The 26,006-nt window shown below is 38.1% G+C and overlaps 1 protein-coding gene and 1 pseudogene across 1 annotated transcript; both read left to right on the plus strand.

Annotated features, from left to right (window-relative positions):
* Positions 1-838: 838 nt before the first annotated feature.
* Positions 839-1,675, plus strand: LOC117014060 (syntaxin-1A-like). The gene has a single exon (XM_033091845.1). It carries the CDS (start codon positions 839-841, stop codon positions 1,673-1,675), a length of 837 nt encoding a protein of 278 aa, XP_032947736.1.
* Positions 1,676-22,547: 20,872 nt separating this feature from the next.
* Positions 22,548-24,301, plus strand: LOC117023653 (heat shock cognate 71 kDa protein-like; annotated as a pseudogene).
* Positions 24,302-26,006: the final 1,705 nt, after the last annotated feature.

Raw genomic sequence — 26,006 nt, forward strand, 5'->3', positions numbered from 1 at the left:
ATTACAACCCTAAGAAGTAAGTGTAATTATTATGCCCATTTTACTGACAAAGATACAGACCGACAGAAAGATTACGAAAACAGCCCAAGATCACATAGCTGGTAAGTGGAGCAGCGGGCATTGAATCCAGGCAGTCTAAAACAAAAGTAGAAAAGAAAAATTTTTAAAGAAAAATGAAAAAAACAAAAACAGATGCTGTTTTGTGAGGCATTTGGAATTTTTATTAAAGGTCAGTGTTTTCTTTTAGCAACAGCTTACATAGGGGCCCAAAGCTGGCCAAACCATGGGCCTATGCTACTCTTGAACTTAGTTACCAATCTCAAATAAGGAAAACCACAGTTTTCAGTGACAAGTTTTCAATTCCATGTCTTAACTGTGTCCTCTACATCCTTAGTTACCTTCCTTGAGCCCAGGCACAAGCCTCCATGGGATTATTCAGATTCCAGACATTCTCTCTGTTACAGCTTGGCCCTGCACTCCCGCACTCTAGTGTACTGTGTACTCTTGTCCCACCTCTTGACAAATCAGGCCAGTGCCTGGCCCATTCCTGGCATAAAATCTAACCTATCCTGTATGCTTTACCATCTGATAATAAATCAACAATACAGCAGCCTATTGACTTTGTCAATATTTGCTTGCCTTGGGAGGAAAGACCTTTAATAGCTTTCACTGATGCAAAACTCTGAGACCCTGATTTTCCACATCAGTGAACAGAGCTGATGTGTGTGCCTCCAGTCCTTCTACTACAGATATGTCTAGCAGCTGGAGCTGAAGATGAAGGACAGACTGCAGGAACTGACGAACCAAGTAAACCAAGGAATAGACCCTTCTGAGCTGGATGACACCTTTTATGGAGGTCTTTGACAATCCTGCTTTTATGGAGAGTGAGGCTAACCCTATGGAGAAGTTTTTTCAGGAAGTAACTCGGCTGTGCCTGGCACTGACAGAGTTAGAAGGGCTATCTGAGTTAATAGACAAGAAACAGCAAGGTGTGCTTTGCTGTACTACAGAAGAGAGTGTTTTCAGAGAGAAGAATGATTTGAGCGTCATAAAATTCTCTTTTGCCAGTCGAGCCCAGCTCATCCAGCTCCAAATAAGCACCATCCAGCGTGAACTTGCCACAGACTGTAAGTACTGGCCAGCAGAGAACCGCATCCGCCAGAGCCAGCTCTCTGTGCTTCTCAGCCGCTATTGTGACATTGTTAGTGACCACTATGACCACGAAACTCAGTATGTAACCAGGCTGAAGGAGAACATGACGCAGGCTGAGCTAGCAGGCCTGAAGCTCCAGGAAGAGGACTTGGAGAAACTAGTGACTAGACCTGTGAGCCCTCAGATTGTGGGTCATGATCTAGATGCTTTGAAGGCCAAACAGTGCCTGGCTCTGGCCTACCCTTGTCACCAGCAGCTACTAGACCTGGAGTGTAAGATCAGTGAGTTGCATACCATCTTCCTCCAACTGGAGATGCTCATCTCAGAGCAGCAGAAGTTGGTGGACAGCATTGAGTACAACATTTTGCGGACCCAGGACTACACCGAACAATCAAATGAGACAATAATGAAGAAAGCCCTCAAATATAAGCACCAGTCATGCTTCCTGACAGTGGTATCAACTTTGGCAGGATTTGGTGCCTGTTGCACATGCTTGTCTTGTGTGATCAGGGCTTTGCATTGAGCATAGAAAGTGCCTGCTGGTAGTGTCAGCAACAAGCCAAAGAGCAAAGACACCATTTGTTCTGTTTTGGGCATAAGTTTAATGTCAGCTTTGCAAACTTGTGCCAACACCTGGCCTACCAAATCTGGTGTGACTTGCTTGCTTCCTACAAGATAGCCAGGCAGAAAATCTGTTTTTCTGGTTTTGCTTACACATTTGTAGAATGTGTTATAAAATAATAATAATAATATGTGCAAGACTGGCTGCGTTTTAGAGATGCTGAGGCTCAGGAGTTGGTTTATTTTGTTTTTGTTTCTTTGAAGCTGCTTGCTCTATGTACCAAACGAACAATTTTCCTTCAGTTTTTCACTACCAGAAAGTCAGTAGTGATTTATTGGCAGATGTTTGTTCCTTTCTAAGGGAATGGCAAGACCTCGTTACATTAGGGCTATACCAGGATGCTGGGTTGGGATTTAAAGGATGGCAGTTGGTAGGCCAGGATAGATACTGCAAAGAGTGGTTAAAGTAGGTATCAGGAAACTGGGGGGAGAGACTAGGAGAACAAAGGGTTGGATAATGAGAGAAAAGTCGGGAAAACCAAAGGGCAAGATTTAGTCAAGTGTTCCATGTAACCAATAGGGACACCATCAGCATGAATGAAGCTTGGCTTGGGGGCTACCTGCTATCCTAGGCTAAGCTACCTTTATTCTTATTCTGGCTAGAGAATTTCCCAGTGAGTCCATTCTGAGAGGCATTTAGGTCATGATAACTATAAACAGAAGATTGGTAGTATATGTGAAGTCAGAAAGCCAAGGGAGTTCTGGGGCAGAGGAATTTCTCTGATGGAGATAAAAGTAGACCCTGATGAGGAGACCAGGACTCTTGTGAAGCTCTGTATGGAGTAGATTACACTCCTGTGGGTGAATAGAAAGAGAAGTTTAGGAATACTTATCCTCAGTGACTTATGAGAGACTCAAGGACATGCGCAAGTTGTGGAGAAACTCTGCAGCCCTTTCTGCCATCTCTTGTAGAGGGGGCATGTTCACACATTGAAAATGAGTGATTTCATTTCTTTAAGGATTTTTACACCTGTTTCTAAAGAGAAACCACATCCATGTATTTGCATCTTACTGTTTCAAAAGCTATAACACATCTAACTCCAGCTTCCATTTCTTTGTCTGAATTCCTGCTGTTTTTTATGGTACCAACCTGGATCTGTTGTCATCAGTGTTGTAATTGGTTTGGTCACTGTAACTCATGTCCTTCAAAGAAATTCATCTCAAAAAACAAGTTTCTGATCAAATTAGAATATTGTTGGATACCTTGTTTGAACTCTTAAATGGAAATCAAACCCTGCATGAATGTGATAATAAGTTTATAGGGTCATAAATACCATTTGAAATATATCATGCAATGCTGCATTCCTTGTTGAATTTCCATTAATGCACTTGCTAACAGGTGCCTACCACTCGGATTTTTACAGAGGTTGACTCAGATTTTTTCCCCTCAAATAATGGACTGGGCTTTCAAAATCTTTAGTGTTGATATTTCCCTAGAGCTCCATATATATATATATATATATATATATATATATATATACATATATTTTTTTTTACAATAAAATGAGTATATTTTAAAAAACTCATTATAATAATCCCCTCTTGCATTATGTGTGTACATTTAACAACAAAACAGGATAGAACTCATGAGATTTTAATCCTTTGGAATGCTAGCTGGCGTTTATCTTGGGGAGTTAAAAATTGAGAATAATTTTCCCCTATTTCATTCTGACTCTCTGTAAGTTTCCATCTCTCTTATGGTTCCTTCTGTAAGGATTATTGTTGTTGAATCCTGCCACTTACCTTGATTGAGAGAATGGAAAATGGGGAAAGAGATTTCTCTGTTGCTAGGAACTGCAATTGTATACATATGGAAGGGAATAGTTTTTATTACTATTATTATTATTAAAGCTGTTTCTAGAATATTTATTGAAGAAAAAAATGTACCATTCAACTTGTGAGTGTTTTTGTGTGTATGTGAGGGGAATGAGTGAGTGGAGGGGGAATGCAGGAGAAGGGCATGGTTGTACTTGCATACTTAAAAAAAAACACAAAATAGGGGGATAATTTTGTTTATATGTTATAATGTGACAGAAGAGATTCAAATGTTGCTGATTTATCACGTAATGGTAGCATATTTTATAGTCATTAAAGGGCTGTGACACCTATTGTCTCCTTTGATCTTCAAACACCCCTATGAGGTAGACAAAAGATTATTTGCTCCATTCCATGGATATTAGCTGAAGTCACACAGAGACTAAGAGGTGTCCAAGATACTATCCCTATGCTTTTTCTAGCATTGCACCACTTTGGGCACAGGCTTTAGTAATGGGACTCTTCAGAGCCTGGCCTATTAGGTGTATGGGACTCCTTGACCTAAGTTAATCATATAGCAGGCAGTGGCCCTTGACTTTTGTTGAAGCTTTCCTTTTCACAAGTGACTTCCTTGAAAGGCACACAGATCTCTGCTTAAAGTAATTAGTGAGGGCAAATATTAGCATGTGCTGCCTTAACTATCTTATCCGTGAAGGAGAAACCCAGTTTGCACTTGAAGCTTGAAAGCTGAGCCCCATATTGCCTTGCCCAGAAAGCTTAAAATTGTTATCTGGCATTATCTCAGTTCAGCAGGTTAGTACTAAATGAATCACATTATATCACTGTCAGGCTCCAGTGGAAAAGTGAAGTAAAACAAGTAGTCAAGACCTGTATTGATAAATGGAGAAGGAGCATCTGTGAGTATTTGTGAGCCCTGTGGTGGTGGGAAGAGTCATGCAACACACACACACACACACACACACACACCCCTCATTATAAAAAGTATATATGACTTATTTATTATTTTTTTAAGATTTTTATTAAATTTATTGGATGACATTGGTTAGTAAAATTATATAGATTACAAGTACACATTTCTATAATACATCATCTATATATTACATTGGGTGTTCACCACCCAGAGCCAGTTCTTCTTCTATCACCATATATTTGACCACCTTTTCCTTCTTCTACCTTCCCCTGCTGCCCTCTCACCCCTCCCCTTACATCTTGGTAACCACTAAACTGTTGTCGGTGTGTATGAGTTTTTGTTTGTTTGTTTGCCTTGTTCATTTGTTGCTTTCAGTTTTATATCCATATATGAGTGAAGTCATACAGTTCTCCACTTTTTCTGTCTGACTTATTTCGCTTAGCATGATAATCTCAAGATTCATCCATGTTGTAGCAAATGGCAGTATTTTATCTTTTCTTATGGCCAAGTAATATTCCATTGTATATATGTACCACATTTTCTTTATCCAATCATGTATCAAAGGACATTGGTTGTTTCTATGTCTTGGCCACCATGGATAATGCTGCAATGAACATAGGGATGCATATATATTTAAGAATAAATGTTTTCAGATTTTTTGGATGGATACCCAGAAGAGGGATTGATGGGTCATATGGTAATTCTATTCTTGTTTTTTTTTTTTTTCAGGAAACTCCATACTGTTTTCCATTGTGCCTGTACCAATTTAAATTCTCACCAGCAGTGTATGAAGGTTCCTCTTTTCCCACAAACTCTACAACACTTTTTATTAATTTTCTTAATAATACGCATTCTAACAGGTGTGAGGTTGTGTCTTATTGTGCTTTTGATTTGCATTTCCCTAACAGCGAGGGAAGTTCCGCATTTTTTCATATACCTGTTGGCCATTTGTATGTCTTCTTGGGAGAAGTATCTGTTCAGGTCCTCTGTCCACTTTTTAAATTGGATTATTTTGTATGAGTTCTTTATATATTTTGGATATTAACCCCTTACTGGAGGTATTGTTTGCAAATACCTTCTCCCATTCAATTGGCTGCCTTTTTGGTTTGTTGATGGTTTCTTTTGCTGTGCAGAAGCTTTTAAGTTTCATATAGTCCCATTCATAAAGCTAAAACATTATTTTAGCTTTACTTCCCTTGCCTTTGAAGTCAAATTCATAAAATCTTCTCTGAACCCAAAGTACACAAATTTAGTACCTATGCTTTCTTTTTGTATTTTTTAATTAAAGTTTATTGGGGTGACAATTGTTAGTAAAGTTGCATAGATTTAAGGTGTACAATTCTGTATTACATCATCTATAAATCACATTGTGATTCACCACCCAGAGTCAGTTCTCTTTCCATCACCATATATTTGATCTCCTTTACCCTCATCTACCACCTCCCTCCCCCCTTACCCTCTGGTAACCACTAAACTATTGTCTGTGTCTATGAGTTTTTGTTTCTCATTTGTTTGTCTTGTTCTTTTGTTGTTTTTGGTTCATATACCACATATCAGTGAAATCATATGGTTCTCTGCTTTATGTGTCTGACTTATTTCGCTTAGCATTATACTCTCAAGATCCATCCATGTTGTCACAAATGGTCCTATTTCACCTTTTCTTACAGCCTAACAGTATTCCATTGTGTATATATACCACAACTTCTTTATCCATTCATCTATCGAAGGGCATTTTGGTTGTTTCCATGTCTTAGCCACCGTAAATAAAACTACAATGAACATTGGAGCACACTTGACTTTATGAATAAATGTTTTCAGATTTTTTGGGTAGATATCCAGGAGAGGGATTGCTGGGTCATATGGTAATTCTATTCGTAATTTTTTGAGGAACCTCCACACTGCTTTCCATAGCGGCTGCACCAATCTGTATTCCCACCAACAGTGTAGGAGGGTTCCTTTTTCTCCACAGCCTCTCCAACACTTGTTACTATTTGTCTTGTTGATGATAGCCATTCTGACTGGGGTGAGGTGATATCTCATTGTGGTTTTTATTTGCATTTCTCTGATGATTAGCGATGTTGAGCATTTTTTCATATGTCTACTTGCCATTTGTATGTCCTCTTTGGAGAAATGTCTCTTCAGGTCGTATGCCCATTTTTCAATTGGGTTCTTTGTTTTTTTGTTGTTGAGTTGCATGAGTTCCTTGTATATTTTGGATATTAGCCCTTTATCAGAAGCACTGTTTGCAAATACATTTTCCCATTCAGTTGGTTGCCTCTTTATTTTGTCGATGGTTTCTTTTGCTGTGTAGAAGCTTTTAAGTTTCATATAGTCCCATTCATTTATTTTAGCTTTTACTTCCCTTGCCTTTGGAGTCAAATTCATGAAATGCTCTTTGAACCCAAGGTCCATACGTTTAGTACCTATGTTTTCTTCTATGCAGTTTATTGTTTCAGGTCTTAAGCTTAAGTCTTTGATCCATTTTAAGTTAATTTTGGTACATGGTGACAGATAGCAGTCCAGTTTCATTCTTTTGCACGTGGCTTTCCAATTCTCCCAGCACCATTTATTGAAGAGGCTGTCTTTTCTCCATTGTATGTTTTTTGCTTCTTTGTCAAAAATTATCTGTCTATATTTATGTGGTTTTATTTCTGCGTTCTCACCTATGCTTTCTTCTATGCAATTTATTGTTTCAGGTTTATATTTAGATCTTTCATCAATTTTGAGTTAATTTTGGTGTATGGTGACAGATAGCAGTCTAATTTCATTCTTTTTTTAACATTTTTTTGTTAGTTGCAGGTGTACAAAACAATGTAATAGTTAAACATTTATCATTTATCCCTCACAGAGTGTTAACCCCCCTCCCCCATCTACTACTCCTCTGACATCGCATACAGCCATTACATTTCCACTGTCTCTATTCCTAATGCTGTACTCCACTTCTTGTAAATATATATATATATATATATACACATATATATGTATATGTATATATATATATATATATATATATATATATATATATATATATATATATAAAATTGTAGTTGACATTCATTATTGTTCAGCTTCAGCTTAGGTGTACAGTGCAGTGATCAGGCATCTACATCATCCCTGAGGTTGTCGGTTGTCTCCCAAATGAGACAAGTGTCTATCGGATACCCTATAAAATCTTTACAACATTAGTGATTACATTTCCCAAATTGACTTTCGTATTCCCGTAGTAATCTTGTGGTTACTGAGTGTGCTTTCTAATCCCCTCACCTTCCCACTTATCCCCAACCCCCTCCCATCTAGCAACCCTCAGTTTTTCCTCTATGTCTCTGAGCCTGTTTCTCATAGGTTCATTCATTTATTCTTTTCTTTAGATTCCACAAATAAGCAAGATCATATGAGATTTGTCTTTCTCAGTCTGACTTATTTGTCTTAGCATAATGTTCTCTAGGTCTATCCATATTGTTGCAATATTTCCTTCTTCTTTATGGCTGCGTAATACTCCATTGTATAAATGTACCACAGTTTCTTAATCCAGTCATCTACCGATGGGCATTTCAGTTGTTTCCATGTCTTGGCTATTGTTTATAGCGCAGCAATAAACATGGGTGCATAAATTTTTTCGAATTAGAGTTTTGGATTTCTCCAGATAGATACCTTTGAGTGGAATTCCTGGGTCATAAATTAGTTCCATTTTCAGATTTTTGAGATGCCTCCATACTGTTTTCCATAGTGGTTGCACCAATCTGCAATCCCACCAACAGTGCACAAGGGTTCCCTTTTCTCCACATCCTCATCAACACTTGTTGTTTGCTGATTTATTGATGATGGCCATTTTGACTGGGGTGAGGTGGTATCTCATTGTGGTTTTTATTTGCATTTCTCTCATGATTAGTGAGATTGAGCATTTTTTTCATATGTCTGTTTGCCATCTGTTATGTCCTCTTTAGAAAATTGTCTCGTCATGTCCTCTGCACATTTTATAATTGGGTTGCTGTTTTTTTGTAGTTAAGTGATTTTTTAAATAAATTTGGGATATTAACTCCTTATTGGATATATCTTTGGCAAATATCTTCTCCCATTTGGTAGAATGCCTTTTTGTTTCATTGATGGTTTCCTTTGCTGTGAAAAAGTTTTTAGTTTGATGTAATCCCACATGTTTATTTTAGCTCTTACTTCCCTTGCCCTAGGGGAGATATCAGTAAAAATCTTACTCCGGGTAATGTCTGTAAACTTTCTTCCTATATTATCTTCTAGGAGTTTAATGGTTTCAGATTTTACTTTTAAGTCTTTAATTCATGTTGAATTTATTCTTGTATATGGTGTAAGGAGGTGGTCCAGCTTCACTTTTTGCAAGTATCTCTCCAGGTTTCCCAGCACCGTTTATTGAATAGACTGTCTTACCTCACGTAAAAAACTGACAAGTGGTATTAGGACTAGGATAATTAGGAAATATAGGTAAATATAGGATGGAGGCTTCCATTGTCGTAGATTAAATAACCATATAAGTGTGGATTTATTTCTGTACTCTCTATTCTGTTCCATTGATCTATGTGTCTGTTTTTATGCCAGTACCATGCTGTTTTAATTACTGTAGGCTTATAGTGTAATTTGTTGTCAGGTATTGTGATACCTCCCCCTTTGTTCTTATTTTTCATGATTGCCGAGGCTATCTGTGGTCTTTTATGGTTCCATATAAATTTTAGGATGATATGTTCTAATTCTGTGAAAAATATCCTTGGTAGTTTGATAGGAATTGTGTTGAATCTGTATATTGCCTTAGGTAGTATGGGCATTTTAACTATATTTATTCTTTCTATCCATGAGCATGTTATGTGTTTCTATTTATTTGTATCTTCTTCAATTTCACTCTTCAGTGTCTTATAATTTTCTGAGTACAGGTCTTTTACTTCTTTTGTTAAATTTATTCCAAAGTATTTTATAGTTTTTGAAGCAATTGTAAATGGGACTGTTTCCTTGATTTTTCATTCTGATAGTATAATATTTGTATATACAAATGCAACTGATTTCTGAATATTAATTTTGTATCCTGCTAGTTTACTAAATTCATTTATCAGTTCTAACAGTTTTTTGGTGGAGTCTTTGGGGTTCTCTCTATATAGTATCATATCATCTGCATATAATAACAGTTTTACTTCCTCCTTACCAATTTGGATTCTTGTCTGATTGTTGTGGCTAGAACTTCCAGCTCTATGTTGAATAGAAGTGGAGAAAGTAGGCAACATTGTCTTGTTCCTGATCTTAAGGGGAATGGTTTTTGCTTTTCCCCATTGAGTGTTATGCTAGCTGTAGGTTTATCATATATGATCTTTATTATGTTGCTATATGGTCACTCTATTCCCACTTTACTAAGATTTGTTATCATAAATGGCTGCTGGATTTTGTCAAATGCTTTTTCTGCATCTATTGATATGATGATATTATTTTTCGTTTTGTTAATGTGGTGTGTCACATTAATTGATTTGTGGATATTGAACCAACCTTGCCTACCAGAAATGAATCCCACTTGATGGTAGTGTATGGTCTTCTTAATGTATTGCTGAATTCTGTTTGCTAATCTTTTGTTGAGGATTTTTGCATCTATATTAATTGGGGATATCAGCCTCTGCTTTTTTTTTTTTTTTCTTTTGTCATGTCTTTGTCTGATTTTGTGATCAGGGTGACAGCGACCTCGTAAAAAGAGTTTGGAAGCCTTCCCTCCTGGATTTTTTGGAATAGTTTAAGAAGAATAGGTGATAATTGTTTTTTGAATGTTTGGTAAAATTCACCTGTAAATCCATTTAGTCCAGGGCTTTAGTTTGTTGGGAGCTTATTGATTACTGATTCAATTTCCCTGGTGGTAATCAGTCTATTCAGATTTTCCATTTCTTCTTTTTTTTTTTTCCATTTCTTCTTGAGTTAGCCTTGGAAGGTTGTATACTTCTAGAAAATTATCCATTTCCTCCAGATTGTCTAATTTGTTGGCGTATGGTTGCTTATAGTATTTTCTTAAAATTTTTTGTATTTCTGTTGTCACTTCTCCTCTTTCATTTCTGATTTTATTAAATTGGGTCCTCTCTTTTTTTTTTTTTGATGAGTCTGGCTAAAGGTTTGTTCGATTTTGTTTATCTTCTCAAAAAACCAGCTCTTGGTTTCATAGATCTTTTGGACTTTTTTTTTTTGGTCTCTGTTTCATTTATTTCCATTCTGATCTTTATTATCTCCTTATTGTACTCCATTTGGGTTCATTTTGCTGTTCTTTTTCTAGTTCCCTTAGGTGTAAGGATAAACTAGTGATTTGAGATTTTTCTTGTTTCTTTAGGTAGGCCTGCATTGCTATGAATTTCACTCTTAGGAATGCTTTCACTGCATCCCATAGATTTTCAGTTGTTGTGTTTTCGTTTTCATTTGTCTCGACGTATCTTTTGATTTCTTCCTTGATCTCACTGTTGACCCATTCTTTATTTATAACATGTTATTCAGCCTCCATGTATTTGTATGTTTTCCAGTTCATTCTTTATTTAGTAACATGTTATTCAGCCTCCATGTATTTGTGTGTTTTCCAGTTTTTTTCTTGTAATTGATTTCTAATTTTGTAGCACTGTGGTCAGAGAAGACGCTTGAAATGACTTCAATTTTCTTAAATTTATTGAGACTTGTTTTGTGGTCTAACATGTGGTCTATCTTGGAAAATGTTCCATGTGTGCTCAAGAAGAATATATATTCTGCAGCTTTGGGGTGAAATGCTATAAAAATAGTGATTAAATCCAACTGATCTAATGTGTCATTTAATGCCCTTATTTCCACATTAATTTTCTGTCTGGAGGATCTGTCTCTTGTTGTCAATGGTGTGTTGAAGTCCCCTACTGTTGATCTCTGGCTTTATGTCAGTCGATATCTGTTTTATATATTTAGGTGCTCCTGTGTTGGGTGCATAGATGTTTACTAGGGTTATGTCCTCTTGCTGGATCAATCTCTTTATTATTATATATTGCCCGTCTTTGTCTTTTATTATATTCTTCATTTTAAAGTCTATTTTGTCAGATACAAATATTGCTACTCCAGCTTTTATCTCATTTCCTTTTGTATGAAATATCTTACTCCAACCCTTCACTTTCAGCCTGTGTGTGTCTTTTGTTCTGAGGTGAGTCTCTTGTATATAGTATATGCAAGGGTCTTGTTTTCTTATCCACTCAGCCACCGTATGTCTTTTGATTGGAGTGTTTAATCCATTTACAATTTAAAGTGATTATTGATAGGTACATAGTTATTGCAATTTTGTTATTTGTATTTCTGGTCTTCATTAGTTAGATTGTTTTCATCCTTTTTCTGCTTAAAGAAGCCCTTTTAACATTTCCTGCAGTGCTGGCTTGGTGGTAATGAATTCCTTTAGCTTATTCTTTTCTGGGAAGCTCTTTATATCTCCTTCAATTTTAAATGATAGCCTTGCTGGAGAAATCAATCTAGGTTGTAGGCCTTTGTTATTCATCACTTTGAATACCTCCTGCCCCTCTCTTTTGGCCTGGAAAGTTCCTGCAGAAAAGTCAACAGATAGGCTTATGGGAGCACGCTTGTAAGTAACTTGCTGTCTGTCTCTTGCTGCTTTTAGGATTCTCTCTTTGTCTTTAACCTTTGCCATTTTAACTATAATGTGACATGGCATGGGCCTGTTTGGGTTCATCTTGGTTAGAACTCTCTGCAATTCTTGGGTTTGTATGTCAATTTCCTTCACCACGTTAGGGAAGTTTTTGGTCATTATTACTTCAAATACGTTCTCCATCCCTTACTCCCTCTCTTCTCCTTCTGGTATTCCTATGATGTGCATGTTGTTGTACTTGATGTTATTCCATAGGTCTCTTAAACTATTTTCATTGTTTTTTATTTTTTCTTTTTGTTGTTCCAATTGGGTGATCTCTGCTATCTTGTCTTCTAAATTGCTGATTCGATCCTTTGCTTCATCTAACCTGCTGGTAATTCCTTCGAGTGTGTTCTGTATTTCAGTTATTGCATTATTTAGTTGTAACTGGTTGTTTTTTATGATTTCTCTATCCTTCTTTATGTTCTCACTAAGTTCCTTAAACATTCTTATAATCAGTGTTCTCGTCTCTGATAGGTTTTTACCTCTATTTCATTTAGTTCCAATTCTGGAGGTTTCTTCTGTTCTTTTATTTGGGACATGTTTCTTTGTTTCCTCATTCTGGCTGATCTCTGTGTTTGCATCTACCATGTTTCCCTGAAAATAAGACCTAGCTGGACAATCAGCTCTAATGCATGATTTGGAACAAAAATTAATATAAGACCCATTTTTTTTTTAACTATAATGTTAAACTATAATGTTAACATTTTTAACTATAATGTTATATAAGACCGGGTCTTATATTAATTTTTGCTCCAAAAGATGCATTAGAGCTGATTGTCTGTCTAGGTCTTATTTTCAGGGAAGCACAGTATGTATTAGGTAGATCTCCTAGGTCTCTTGGTATTTGCTTGGTGTATTCATGTAGTATGTGTCCTTTATATTTGAATTGCATGGTCTCCCTATTCTCCTGTGTGTGTGTGTGTGTGTGTGTGTGTGTGTGTTCCAGAGATGTTCCTCGTGTTGTGTGTATTCTCCTGTTGAAGTTAATTGCTTTTGGCTTGTCAGTAGGGGGGATTGACTCCCAGGCTGACTAGCTGTGAGAATTGGTTATGCTGTGTTTGGTCTGGAGTTGGCCTCTGGGTGTGTTGATTCTTTTGTCTCTTGGGCTGGGGCCTGGTGCAGGGCAATTTCAGAACAAAACAAATCAACAAGCACAAGAACAACAACAGAAAACAAATACACTCACATGTAAAAACAACTCACAACCAACATTCAACACAAACAAAAGCATCAAGAACATGAAAAACAAAACAAAAGAAGCAAAACAAAATATAGACAACCCCCCAAAGAAAAACTCAATACAGAAAAATGGAAAGAAAGAGGAAAAGTAGAGCAAGGAAAATAAAAAAGAAAAGAAGAAAGAGAGAAAGGGGAAAAATATATAACTTAAAATAATAATAATAATAATAATAATAATAATAATAATAATAATAACCCCCCCCCCCAAAATAGTGCCAGTCTTGGCTTAAGTTCACCAAGCTATCTCTTGGTTGTCTTCTGCTGTACAAAAACTCCTGTGCGTCTTGTGGAGGCAGAGCCGCCCATCTGGCACCCAGAGTAACCCTGGCAATGCAGTTCTAGATGAGTGGTGTTATGGGGTATGGTTGGTAGTTTTTACAAAACCAGTTCAGTTTCTGCTCTCATCTGCATAAATGCGTGCTAAGAGCACCACAGCCAGCCACCAGGAGGTGGGCTTCTTCCCTGTGCACAGGTCTTCTAGGTCTTAGGGTACTTCTTCTGTTGGGGGTATGGAGGGCATAAGATTTCTGAGCTGCTATAATCCTAGAGCTGCCTCTGTCACCCACTGCTGACCTCTGCGTGTGTCTCAGCAATTGTAATTGCCCTGCGTGGAGACATCCAAAAAAGGTGAGGGCTGGGTAAGTAGGTGTCTTCTCTCCCTGCCCAGTCTCTTCCTTAGGTCACAGCTGCAAACTGGCTTTTTCCAGTTCTTGAGGGCTACAGCTCCTCTGTAATCTGACACTACTCTTTCCTTCAGGGACCAGTTTAAGACTCTGGAAGGGTGGGGATAGGATTGCTGTGAGAGTGTAGGGGAGTGGCCCTGGTATGGAGTTTCCTCTGCTTTCCATCTGACCGAGAGAGCCTAGCCACAGTCCTCAGCTGAGGTTTCTTCTTCGAACTCTGGGCACTGCTGTCCTATATGCTGATCTCTCGGCAGGACTGTGGGGTGCAGGGAGGGAGCGCACAGCCTGGCGGTTGTGATCTCCGGTTTGCATCCTGGGGACCCATGTCTCTGCAGCCGTGGATGTAGGCCACGTCTCCACACCTCTCCCTTTCCTCTTCCCCCAGTCTCCCAGTTTGCCCACCTTCCTCATGCGAGTAATCCTCATGCCAGTAATCCTCATGCGAGTCTCTTAGCTGTTCTGTGCGATGAGTAGAGAATCCTTTGATGAGTCATAGATGTTCAGTTTATGGTAACTTCCAGGGGAGAACTCAAGAAGCCCACCTCACTGCCACCATTTCTATGACATCACGCACAGTATTATTGACTGACTATATTCCATATGCTGTACTTTACATCCCCACGACAGTATTATGACTACCAATTTATACTTCATAATCCCTTCACTTTTTTCACCCCGCCCTCCAACTTCCCCTCTCATCTGGCAACCATATAGAGTTTGTTCTCTATATGTATCAGTCTCTGTTTTGTTTATTCATTTATTTTGTTCTTTAGATTCCACATATAAGTGAAATCATGTGGTATTTGTTTTCTTCTGTCTGACTTTTTTTAGTATTTTTCATTTTTCAATTACAGTACACATACAATATTATATTAGTTTCAGTTGCATAACTTAGTGATTAGATATTTATATAATTTACAAAATGATTACCCCAATAAGTCTAGTACCCATCTGATACCATATGTAGTTATTACATTATTGAGTATATTTATTATGCTATACTTCAAATCCCCATGACTGTTTTTTAACTACCAATTTGTACTCCTTGATCCCTTCACCTTTTACCCCTATCCTCCAACCGCCCTCCCATCTGGCAACCATCAAAATGTTCTCTGTATCTATGAATTTGTTCACTGATTTTGTTTTTAAGATTCCACATATAAGTGACATCACGTGGTATTTGTCTTTCTCTGTCTGATTTTGTCTGATTTATTTCACTTAGCATACCCTGTAGATCAATCCATGTTGTTGCAAATGGGAAGATTTCATTCTTTTCTTTTTTTTTAATTAAAGTTTTTTGGGTGACAATTGTTAGTAAAGTTACATAGATTTCAGGTGTACAATTCTGTATTACATCATTTATAAATCCCATTGTGTGTTCACCACCCAGAGTCAGTTCTCCTTCCATCACCATATATTTGATCCCCTTTACCCTCATCTACCACACCCCCCCCCCTTACCCTCTGGTAACCACTAAACTGTTGTCTGTCTATGAGTTTTTGTTTCTCATTTGTTTGTCTTGTTCTTTTGTTGTTTTTGGTTCATATACCACATATCAGTGAAATCATATGGTTCTGTACTTTTTCTGTCCGACTTATTTCACTTAGCATTATAATCACAAGATCCATCATTGTTGTCACAAATGGTCCTATTTCATATTTTCTTCTTACCGCTGCATAGCATTCCATTGTGTATGTATACAACAACTTCTTTCTCCATTCGTCTGTCGAAGGACATTTTCGTTGTTTCCATGTCTTGGCCATCGTAAATAAAGCTGCAATGAATGTTGGAGCACACGTGTCTTTATGGATAAATGTTTTCAGATTTTTTGGGAAGATACCCAGGAGAGGGATTGCTGGGTCATACGGTAATTCTATTCGTAATTTTTTGAGGAACCTCCACACTGCCTTCCAGAGCGGCTGCACCAGTCTGCATTCCCACCAACAGTGTATGAAGGTTCCTTTTTCTCCACAGCCTCTCCAACACTTGTTCCTATTTGTCTTGTTGATGATAGCCATTCTGACTGGGGTGAGGTGATATCTCATTGTGGTTTTTATTTGCATTTCTCTGATGATTAGTGATGTTGGGCATTTTTTCGCATGTCTATTGGCCATTCGTATGTCCTCTTTGGAGAATGTCTCTTCAGGTCCTCTGCCCATTTTGTAATTGGATTGTTTGTGTTTTTTTTGTTGTTGTTGATTTGTACGTGTTCCTTGTACATTTTGGATATTAGGCCTTTATTGGAAGCGCTGTTTGCAAAAATGTTCTCCCATTCAGTTGGTTCCCTCTTTATTTTCTCAATGGTTTCGTTTGCTGTGTAGAAGCTTTTCAATTTGATGTAGTCCCATGCATTTATTTTAGCTTTTACTTCCCTTGCCTTTGGAGTCAAATCCTCTTTGAACTGAAGTTCCGTAAGTTTAGCACCTATGTTTTCTTCTATGTGGTTTATTGTTTCAGGTCTTATGCTTAGATCTTTGACCCATTTTGAATTAATTTTGGTGTATGGTGACAGATAGCAATCCAGTTTCATTCTTTTCCATGTCGCTTTCCAATTCTGCCAGCACCATTTATTGACGAGAGTGTCTTTTCTCCATTGTATGTTTTTTGCTTCTTTGTCAAAAATTATCTGTCCATATTTATGTGGGTTTATTTCTGGGTTCTCATTTCTATTCCATTGGTCTGTGTGTCTGTTTTCTGCCAATACCATGCTGTTTTTATTATTGTTGCCCTGTAGTACAAGCTTAAGTCAGGGAGTGTGAAACCTCAAGCATTGTTCTTTTTCTTATGATTGCTTTGGCTATTTGGGGTCTTTTGTGGTTCCATACAAATGTGATGATTTTTTGTTCTATTTCTTTAGAAAGTGCCATTTAGAATTTTATGGGGATTGTAATAAATCTGTATATTGCTTTGGGTAACATGGCCGTTTTAACTATTTTGGTTCTTCCAATCCATGAGCATGGAATGTCTTTCCATTTCTTTGTGTCTTCTTCAATTTCTTTTAAAAATGTGTTATAGTTTTCCATATACAGGTCTTTCACATCCTTGGTTAAGTTTATTCCTAGGTATTTTATTCTTTTTGTTGCAGTTACAAAAGGAATTGTACTTTTTGTTTCTTTTTCTGAGATTTCATTGTTAGTATATAGGAATTCAATGGACTTTGGTATGTTGATTTTGTAGCCTGCAAGTTTATTGTATTTGTTTATTGTTTCTAATAGATTTTTGATGGAGTCTTGAGGGTTTTCTATGTGTAACATCATGTCATCTGCAACAAGTGACAATTTAACTTCTTCATTCCCAATTTGGATGATTTTTATTTCTGTCTCTTGCCTGATTGCTCTGGCTAGGTCTTCCAACACTATGTAGAGAAACAGAGGTAATTGGGAACAGCCCTGTCGTGATCCCGAACATAGAACAAAGGGCTTCAGTTCTTCACCATTAATTATGATATTAGCTGAGGGTTTGTCATATATGGCCTTTATTATGTTAAGGTATTTTCCTTCTATACCTATTTTGTTAAGTGTTTTAATCATAAATTGATGTTGTATCATGTCAAACACTTTTTTGCATCTATTGATATAATCATATGATTTTTGTCCTTTATTTTGTATATATTGTGTATCACATTGATTGATTTGCATATGTTGAACCATTCTTGTGCCCCTGGGACGAACCCCACTTGGTCATGATGTATAATCTTTGTAATGCATTGTTGCATTCAATTTGCTAGACTTTTCTTTAGGATTTTTGCATCCATATTCATCAGAGAGATTGGTCTGTAGTTTTCCTTTTTGGGTTTTCCTTAGCAGATTTTGGTATCAGGGTAATGTTGGCCTCATAAAATGAGCTAGGGAATGTTGTCTCTTCTTTGATTTTATGGAAGAGTTTGAGTCGGACAGGTATTAGATCCTCTTTGAATGTTGGTAGAATTCACTAATTAAACCATCTGGTCCAGGACTTTTGCTTTTGGGAAGGTTTTGGATGACTGATTGAATTTCATTACTGGTGATCAGTCTGTTTAGATTTTTGAATTCTTCATGATTCGGCTTAGGAAGGCTATATGTTTCTAAAAACTTGTCCATTTCTTCTAGGTTATTGAATTTGATGGCATATACCTTCATACTATTCTCGGATGATCCTTTGTATATCTGTGGCATCCATGATAACTTCCTCTTTTTCATTTCTGATTTTGTTTATTATTGTCTTTTCTCTTTTTATCTTAGTGATCCTAGACAAGGGTTTGTTAACTTTGTTAATCTTTTCAAAGAACCAGCTCTTTGTCACATTATTTGTTTCTGTTGTCTTTTGTTCTCTATTTCATTTAGTTCTGCTCTGATTTTTATTATTTCCTTCCTTCTGCTGCCTTTGGGTTTCATTTGTTCTTCTTTTTCTAGTTCTTTATGGTGTAACGTGAGGTTATTTATTTGGGATTTTTCTTGTTTCTTGAGATAGGCCTGTAATGATATAAATTTCCCTAGTAAAACTACTTTTGCTACATCCCAAACACTTTGGTAGGATGTATTTTCATTGTCATTTGTTTCTATGTATCTTTTGATCTCTCCTCTAATTTCTTCTTTGACCTGGTCATTCTTTAAAAGTATGTTGTTTAATCTCCACACATTTGTGGTGTTTCTTACTTTCTTTTTGCAGTTAATATCCAATTTCAAAGCCTTGTGATCAGACAATATGCTTGGTATGATTTCAATCTTCTTCAATTTGATGAAGCTATTTATATGTCCCAATATGTGATCTATCCTTGAGAATGTTCCATGTACATTAGACAAGAATGTATAGTCTGGTGTTCTAGAATGAAGTGTTCTATAAATGCCAATTATGTCCATTTCATCTAATGTGTCATTTACGGCTGATATTTCTTTATTTATTTTCTGTTTGGATGATCTATCCATAGGTGTCAATGATGTATTTAGGTCCCCTACTATAATTGTTTTGGTCAGTTTCTCCGTTTAGTTTTGTTAGCAGGTGTTTGGTATATTTTGGTGCTCCCTGAGTGGGGGCATAAATATTGATGACTGTTATGTCTTCTTGTTGTATAGTCCCCTTTGCTATTATGAAATATCAATCTTTGTCTCTTGCTACCTTTTTTTATCCTGAAGTCTGTTTCATCTGATATCAGTATGGGTACATCTGATTTTCTCTGGATACCATTGGCTTGGAGTGTCAATTTCCACCCTTTCAGTTTGAGTCTGTGTTTGTCCTTGTAGCTGAGATGTGTCTCTTGGAAGCAGCATATGGTTGGGTTTAGTGTTTTGATCCAATCTGCTACTCTGTGCCATTTTATTAGTGAGTTCAGTCCATTTACATTTCGGGTGATTATTGATATATGAGGCTTTCCTCTTTGCCTTTTTGTTGCTGTCTGTTATTTCAGTGTGGTGGTATTGAATGATTTTTCCTTCTGTTTCTCCTTTTAGTATGTTACCTGTTTCAGTTCTGGATTTTTTTTTTTTTTTTGAGTGGTTACCGTTAAGTTTATGTAAAATAATGTTTCATGTTTAGAGTATTTCATTTTCTTCCGCATGGTTACTTTCTCCATTCCCTTATGCCAGTTAAGACCTTTACACCCCCCCTTTTTTTTTTGGTCACAAATTATCCCTATTTATGCTATGATTTGATTCCTGCTCTGCAGTAGAAAGTCGTCTTTTTTCTCTTTTTCTTTAAATATTTTTCTCTTCTTCTTTACCATGTATGTTATGTTTAAGCGGATAGTGTCTTATTTGGTGTATGGGTTGCCATTTCCTGCTTCCGTCTGTCTGTTTGTAATGCTACTCATGGTTTTGTATTCTTTAGCTTTTTTGTTTCAGGTCAAATACCCTCCTTCAGTATTTCTTGTAGTGCAGGTCATGTGTTAGAAAATTCCCTCAGCTTCTGTGAGTCTGGAAAGGTCTTTGTTCTCTTTCCTAAGTAAAGGATATCTTTGGCTGGTATATTATTCTTGCCTCATAATTTCTCTCTTTCAATAGTTTGAATATTTGAGTCCACTCCCTCCTGGCTTGCAGAATTTTTTCTGAAAAACCTGATGATTATCTAATGGGTTTGTAGGTTACCATCTTCTTTTCCCTGGCTACCTTGAAGATTCTTTCTTTGTCGTTAATTTTTCACAGCTTCAATGAACTGTGCCTTGGAGAAGACCTGTTGGGGTTGAGGTAATTTGGTGTTCTATTTGCTTCTTGGATTTGAGGAACCAGTTCTTTCCACACTTTTGGGAAGTTCTGTTCAACTATTTGTTTGGATATGCTCTCTGTTCCCTTCTTCCTTTCTTCCTCTTCTGGTATGCCCATTATTCTTATATTGCTCTTTGTGATGGAGTCAGAAATTTCTTGTAGAGATATTTCATTTCTTTTATGTCTCAATTTTCTCTCTCTTCTTCCATCTGTGTCATTTTCAGGTTTCTATCTTTGATGTCACTGATTCTTCTTCCATCTGGTGAGCTGTATTACCTAAGCTTGCTATTTCGTCCTTCATTTCTTTTATTGAGTTCTTAGTGTCTAGAAATTCTATTTGCTTGTTTTTTAAAATTTCAGCCTCTTTGGTAAAATGTTAATTTTGTTCTTTGATTGTGTTTCTGAGTTCATTAGACCTCCTTCTGTGTTTTATTTCATCTCATTGCGTTTTTTGAGAACTGCAATCTTGAAATCTCTGTTATTTAAGTCACATATTTCTATGTCTTTAAGTTCATTTTCTGGAAACTTTTCATTTTTCTTTCTGAGCTGCCTTATTACCTTGGTTATTCATGGCTATTAGTGAATTATTATTTTTCTTCCTGGGCATCTAGAGGGGTGGGTTCTGCAACAGGTTGGTAGGAAGAGTCTTTCCTTTGTTGTCTGGTAAGTGTTGGTAGAATGCTTCATTTTCTTTCCAAATGCAGCCTTTAATTCTCTCTCACGATGTAGTGTTATATATTTTTTTTCTGTACTGTTCTGGCTTCTCACACAATGGGGGGATTCTCTGGAAGGCGGACATCTCCTCTGTGAATAGGTCACCTGGGTCACAGACCACTGCTTCTGTGGGGAGATGTGGAGAGTTTCTGAAGTTCCAAAGCTCTTCCTGCACCAGTTTTAGAGCATGTGTGTTTTAGTGTATCTGTTTACTTCTGCAGGGATCCACCTAGATAGGTGGGGACAGTGGCAGGGTTGGTTGTGAGAGGTGGCCCAGAGCAATGACGGCGACCACCAGCACAGCCAGTCCTGCACCTGGGGCTTCCTCACCTTCGCCAGAACTAGTCATGCTTTTAGTCCATGGTTGCAGGCTGCAGTTCTCAGAACTGCAAACATTTTGTTCTTTAGCTCTGACACTGCTACGGTTCTCCTTCTAGCACTCGAAGGGCAAAGGTTGGGCAAGCTTTGATAGGGAGGAGAGGTGTCAGGTAGGCTCCGTGCCTATGCCTTCCATCCTCCGTTCAGCAGTGAGGGCTTACACTGCCATTTTCACCCTTCTTCCCTCCATCTTTGCTCCAAAGTCTCTGCTGTGAGACTTGGGTTCAACTGTGATATATGCTGATCCCTCAGGTGGGACAATGGGTGATAAGTGGAGCACCAGCAGTCTGAATTCTTCCTTCTCCCATGATTGAAGTAGGTCGAGAATGCAAGGAGCTTGGAGCTCTGAGCTCAGGTCTGCTTCTGCACCCGCATGGCCCATGTCTCAGTACTTCTCCCTTCCCTCCTCTCCCACTAGCACAAATTGCTCACTTTTAAATGATTTCAGTTGCACACCTCTTAGTTTTGCCTGTCTGTTGTACAGGGAGTCCTTTGTGGAATTATAGCTGTTCAATTTGTTGTAAATTCTATGGGAGATTTCAAGAGCCTCACCTCACGCCACCATTTTTATGATGTAATCAGATTTTTTCTTTAAAAATAACATTCTGGCTGCACTTTGGAGAATGGTTTGCAATAAAGAAAAAACAGATGCAAAAGGAAAACACATACACACACTTATGAGGAAAACATCATTACTAAAACTTAGAAAATGAAATAAACACTAAAGCTGAAAGCATATGGTAAAATGCAGTAGTAGGATTAAGAAAAATAGTATGTTTTAACAATAGACTTCAATAGACTAAAACTTAGAAAGTGAAATAAACACTAAAGCTGAAAGCATATGATAAAGTGAGGTAGTAGGATTAAGAAAAATGATATCTGTTTTAACAATAGACTTCAATAGGGTGAGTTTATCCATTATATAAAATTATTCAAAAATTGGATCAAAACACAAAACCCAGTTGTTCACCCTATGGAATGAATGCATTTAAAGAAAAATCACTTAAAAAGTTGAAATTAAAACGGTGGACAACTCATTGAATGAGGGGGCAACTGTCAGGATCTGTCTTCTTTGCAAGACATGCTTACACTGAAGCAACCATATCAAAGGGACCTACAGTTGGCATTGATCTTGACACCACCTACTGTTGTGTTGGTGTCTTCCAACATGGAAAAGTGGAAATAATTGCAATAATCAGGGAAACCGTACCACCCCTAGTTATGTTGTCTTTACTGATATCGAGTGATTGATCAGTGATGCTACAAAGATTCAAGTAGCAATGAACCCCACCAATATGGTTTTTGATGCCAAATGCCTGATTGGACATAGATTTCATGATGCTGTTGTTCAATCCGATATGAAGCATTGGCCCTTCATGGCGGTGAATGATGCTGGCAGGCCCGAGGTCCAAGTAGAATACAAGGGAGAGAGAAAAAGTTTCTATCCAAGAGAAGTGTCATCTATGGTTCTGACAAAGATGAAGGAAATTGCAGAAGCCTACCTTGGGAAGACTGTTACCAATGCTGTCATCACAGTACCTTTTTACTTCAGTGACTCTCAGCATCAGACTACCAAAGATGCTGGAACTATTGCTGGTCTCAATGTACTCAGAATCATCAATGAACCAACTGTTGTTGCTATTGTTTATGGCTTAGACAAAAAGGTTGGGGCTGAAATAAATGTGCTGATCTTTGACTTGGGAGATGGCACTTTTGATGTGTCAATTCTTACAATTGAAGATGGAATCTTTGAGGTCAAATATTTACCTGGGGACACCCACTTAGGTGGAGAAGACTTTGACAACTGAATGGCCAAACGTTTTATTGCAGAGTTCAAACACAAACACAAGAAGGACATCAATGAGGAATATAGGGCTGTGCATTGCCTCTGTACTACTTGTGAACATGCTAAGCATACTCTCTCTTCCACCACCCAGGCCAGTATTGAGATTGTTTTGCTCTATGAAGGAATCGACTTCTATACCTCTATCATTAGTGCTCGATACAAAGAATTGAATACTGACCTTTTCCATGGCACCCTGGACCCTGTAGAGAAAGCCCTTTGGGATGCCAAGCTCCACAAGTCCCAGATCCATGATATTGTCCTGGTAGGTGGTTCTATCTGTATCCCCAAGATTCAGAAACTCCCACAGGACTTCTTCAATGGAAAAGAGTTGAATAAGAGCATCAACCCTGATGAGGCTGTTGCTTATGTTGCAGCTGTCCATGCAGCCATCCTATCTGGAGACAAATCTGAAAATGTTCAAGATTTGCTGCTGTTGGATGTCACTCCTCTTTCCCTTGGCATTGAAACTGCTGGTGGAGTCATGACTATCCTCATCAAGTGCAATACTACCATTCCTACCAAGCAGAAACAGACCTTCACTATCTACTTTGACAATCAGACTGGTGTGCTCATTCAGGTTTATGAAGGTGAGCAGGCCAAGACCAAGGATAACAATTTGCTTGGTAAGTTTGAACTCATAGGCATACCTCCTGCACCTCATTGTGTCCCTCAGATTGAAGTCACTTTTCATATTGAGGCCAATGGCATCCTCAGTATCTCTGCTGTGAATAAAAGTACAGGAAAAAAGAACAAGATTACCATCACAAATGATAAGGATTGCCTGAGCAAGGAAGACATTGAGTACATGGTCCAGGAAGCTGAGAAGTACAAAGCTGAAGATGACAACAGAGGGACAAGGTGTTTTTCAAGAATTCACTTGAATCCTACACATTCAACATGAAAACAACTTTTGAAGATGAAAAACTGTAAAGGAAGATCAATGATGAGGATAAACAGAAGATTCTTGATAAGTGCAATGAAATCATCAACTGGCTTGATAAGAATCAGACTGAAGAGAAGGAATAATTTGGACATGAGCAGAAAGGGCTGGAAAAAGTCTCCAATCCCATCATTACCAAGCTGTACCAGAGTGCAGGGGGCATGCCAGGAGGGATGCCTGGAGGCTTCCCTGGTGGTGCCTCTTCTGGACACACCATTAAAGAGGTTGATTAAGCCAAGCTTAAGCATTGAGCATTGTTGATTGAGCATTGTTGCACACAAAATATGGAAGGACCCAAATTTGAAGCAAATTCACAGCAGTTTTAAAGTTGAGCTGCTATATAGTAAAAAATTGGGCATTCTTGGTATTTGAATATGGAATATGTACACAGGGAAAGGAAATAACGATGCACTTTATAAGTACTGTATAGTAAAGTGGAAAATGACATGTCTTAAATAAAACAATTTAAAATTGGCACCATAAAAAAAAAAAAAAAGACATCCTCAAAATGGCAGCATGAGGTGAGCCTCTGGAAATCTCCCCTGTGATTTACAACAAATTAAACAGCTATAACTCCACAAAGGATGCCCTGCACAGCACACAGGCAAGATGAAGAGGCTCACTACTGAATTCACCTAAAGGTGGGCAAATTGCGTGAACAGGGGAGGAGGGAAGGGAGAAGTGCGGAGACGGAGACATGCGGGCACACAGTGCAGACCTAGCTTAGTGCTCCGAGCTCGCTGCATCCCAGAACTACAGCAGCTGCGGGAGAGGGAAAACTTAGACTGGGAGGGCTCTGTTTATGGCCCACAGGGCTGAGAGGACAGCATATAACATGGCTGAACCCAACGCTCACAGCAGAGACCTCGGAGCAAAGACTGAGGGAAGAAAGCTGAAAACGGTGGTTTAAGCACTCACTGCCAAGCAGAGAACTAAAGCCATTTCACTGAGACTAGCTGTCCCCTCCCTACCTTCCTAGAGCTGGCCCCTCCCCCCACCTGCCCAGTGCTAGAAGCAGAACAGTAGCAGTGTCAGATCAAAAGAACAGAATATTTGCTGTTCTGAAAACTGTGGTCAGTACACACAGATTCGTAGACCAAAAAGTTCTGGCAAAGGGGAGGGAGCTGTGGAAGTAGGACTGGCTGTGGCGTTGGTCGCCACCATTGCTCTGGGCCACTTCTCAAACTCACCCCGCCCTGTCCCCAACTATCTGGGTGGATACCTGCAGGAGTAAACAGAACTGCTGAAATTCACGGGTTCTGAATCTGGTGCAGGAAGAGCTTTGGAACTTCAAAAGCTCTCCCCATCCCCAAGGGGCACGGCGCCCTATGACCCGGGCAAACTGTTAACAGAGGAGAAGCCGTCTTCTAGGGAATCCCTCCATTGTGTGAGAAGCTGGAATAGTGCAGAGAAAACATAACACTACAGTGTGTGAGAGAAAAAAGGGCTGCAGTCAGAGAGAAAATAAAACATTCTACCAACACGAACTGGAAAACAAAAGAAAGACCTCTTCCTATCAACCTGTTGCAGAACCCACACGTGTAGATGTCTAGGAAGAGAAATAATAAATCATGAATTGCCATGAATAACAAAGGCAACAAGACAGCTCAAAAAGAAAATGAAAAGTCTCCAGAAAATAAACATAAAGATACGTATATATGGGACTTAAATGACAGAGAATACAAGATTGTAGTTCTGAAAAAAAAAAAAATTCGATGAGATGCAAGAAAACACAAAAAGGCAGTTTAATGAACTCAGAAACAAAATCAAACAACAGCATGAACATTTTACCAAAGAGATTGAAATTATTAAAAAGAACCAAATGGAATTTCAGGAGATTGAGAACTCAATAGAAGAAATTAAGAATGAAATAGCCAGCTTAGGTAGTAGAGTTGACTAGATGGAGGAAAGACTCAGTGACATCGAAGATAGAAACCT

The sequence above is a fragment of the Rhinolophus ferrumequinum genome, chromosome X (assembly GCF_004115265.2).
Source record: "Rhinolophus ferrumequinum isolate MPI-CBG mRhiFer1 chromosome X, mRhiFer1_v1.p, whole genome shotgun sequence".
NCBI classification, from domain to species: domain Eukaryota; kingdom Metazoa; phylum Chordata; class Mammalia; order Chiroptera; family Rhinolophidae; genus Rhinolophus; species Rhinolophus ferrumequinum.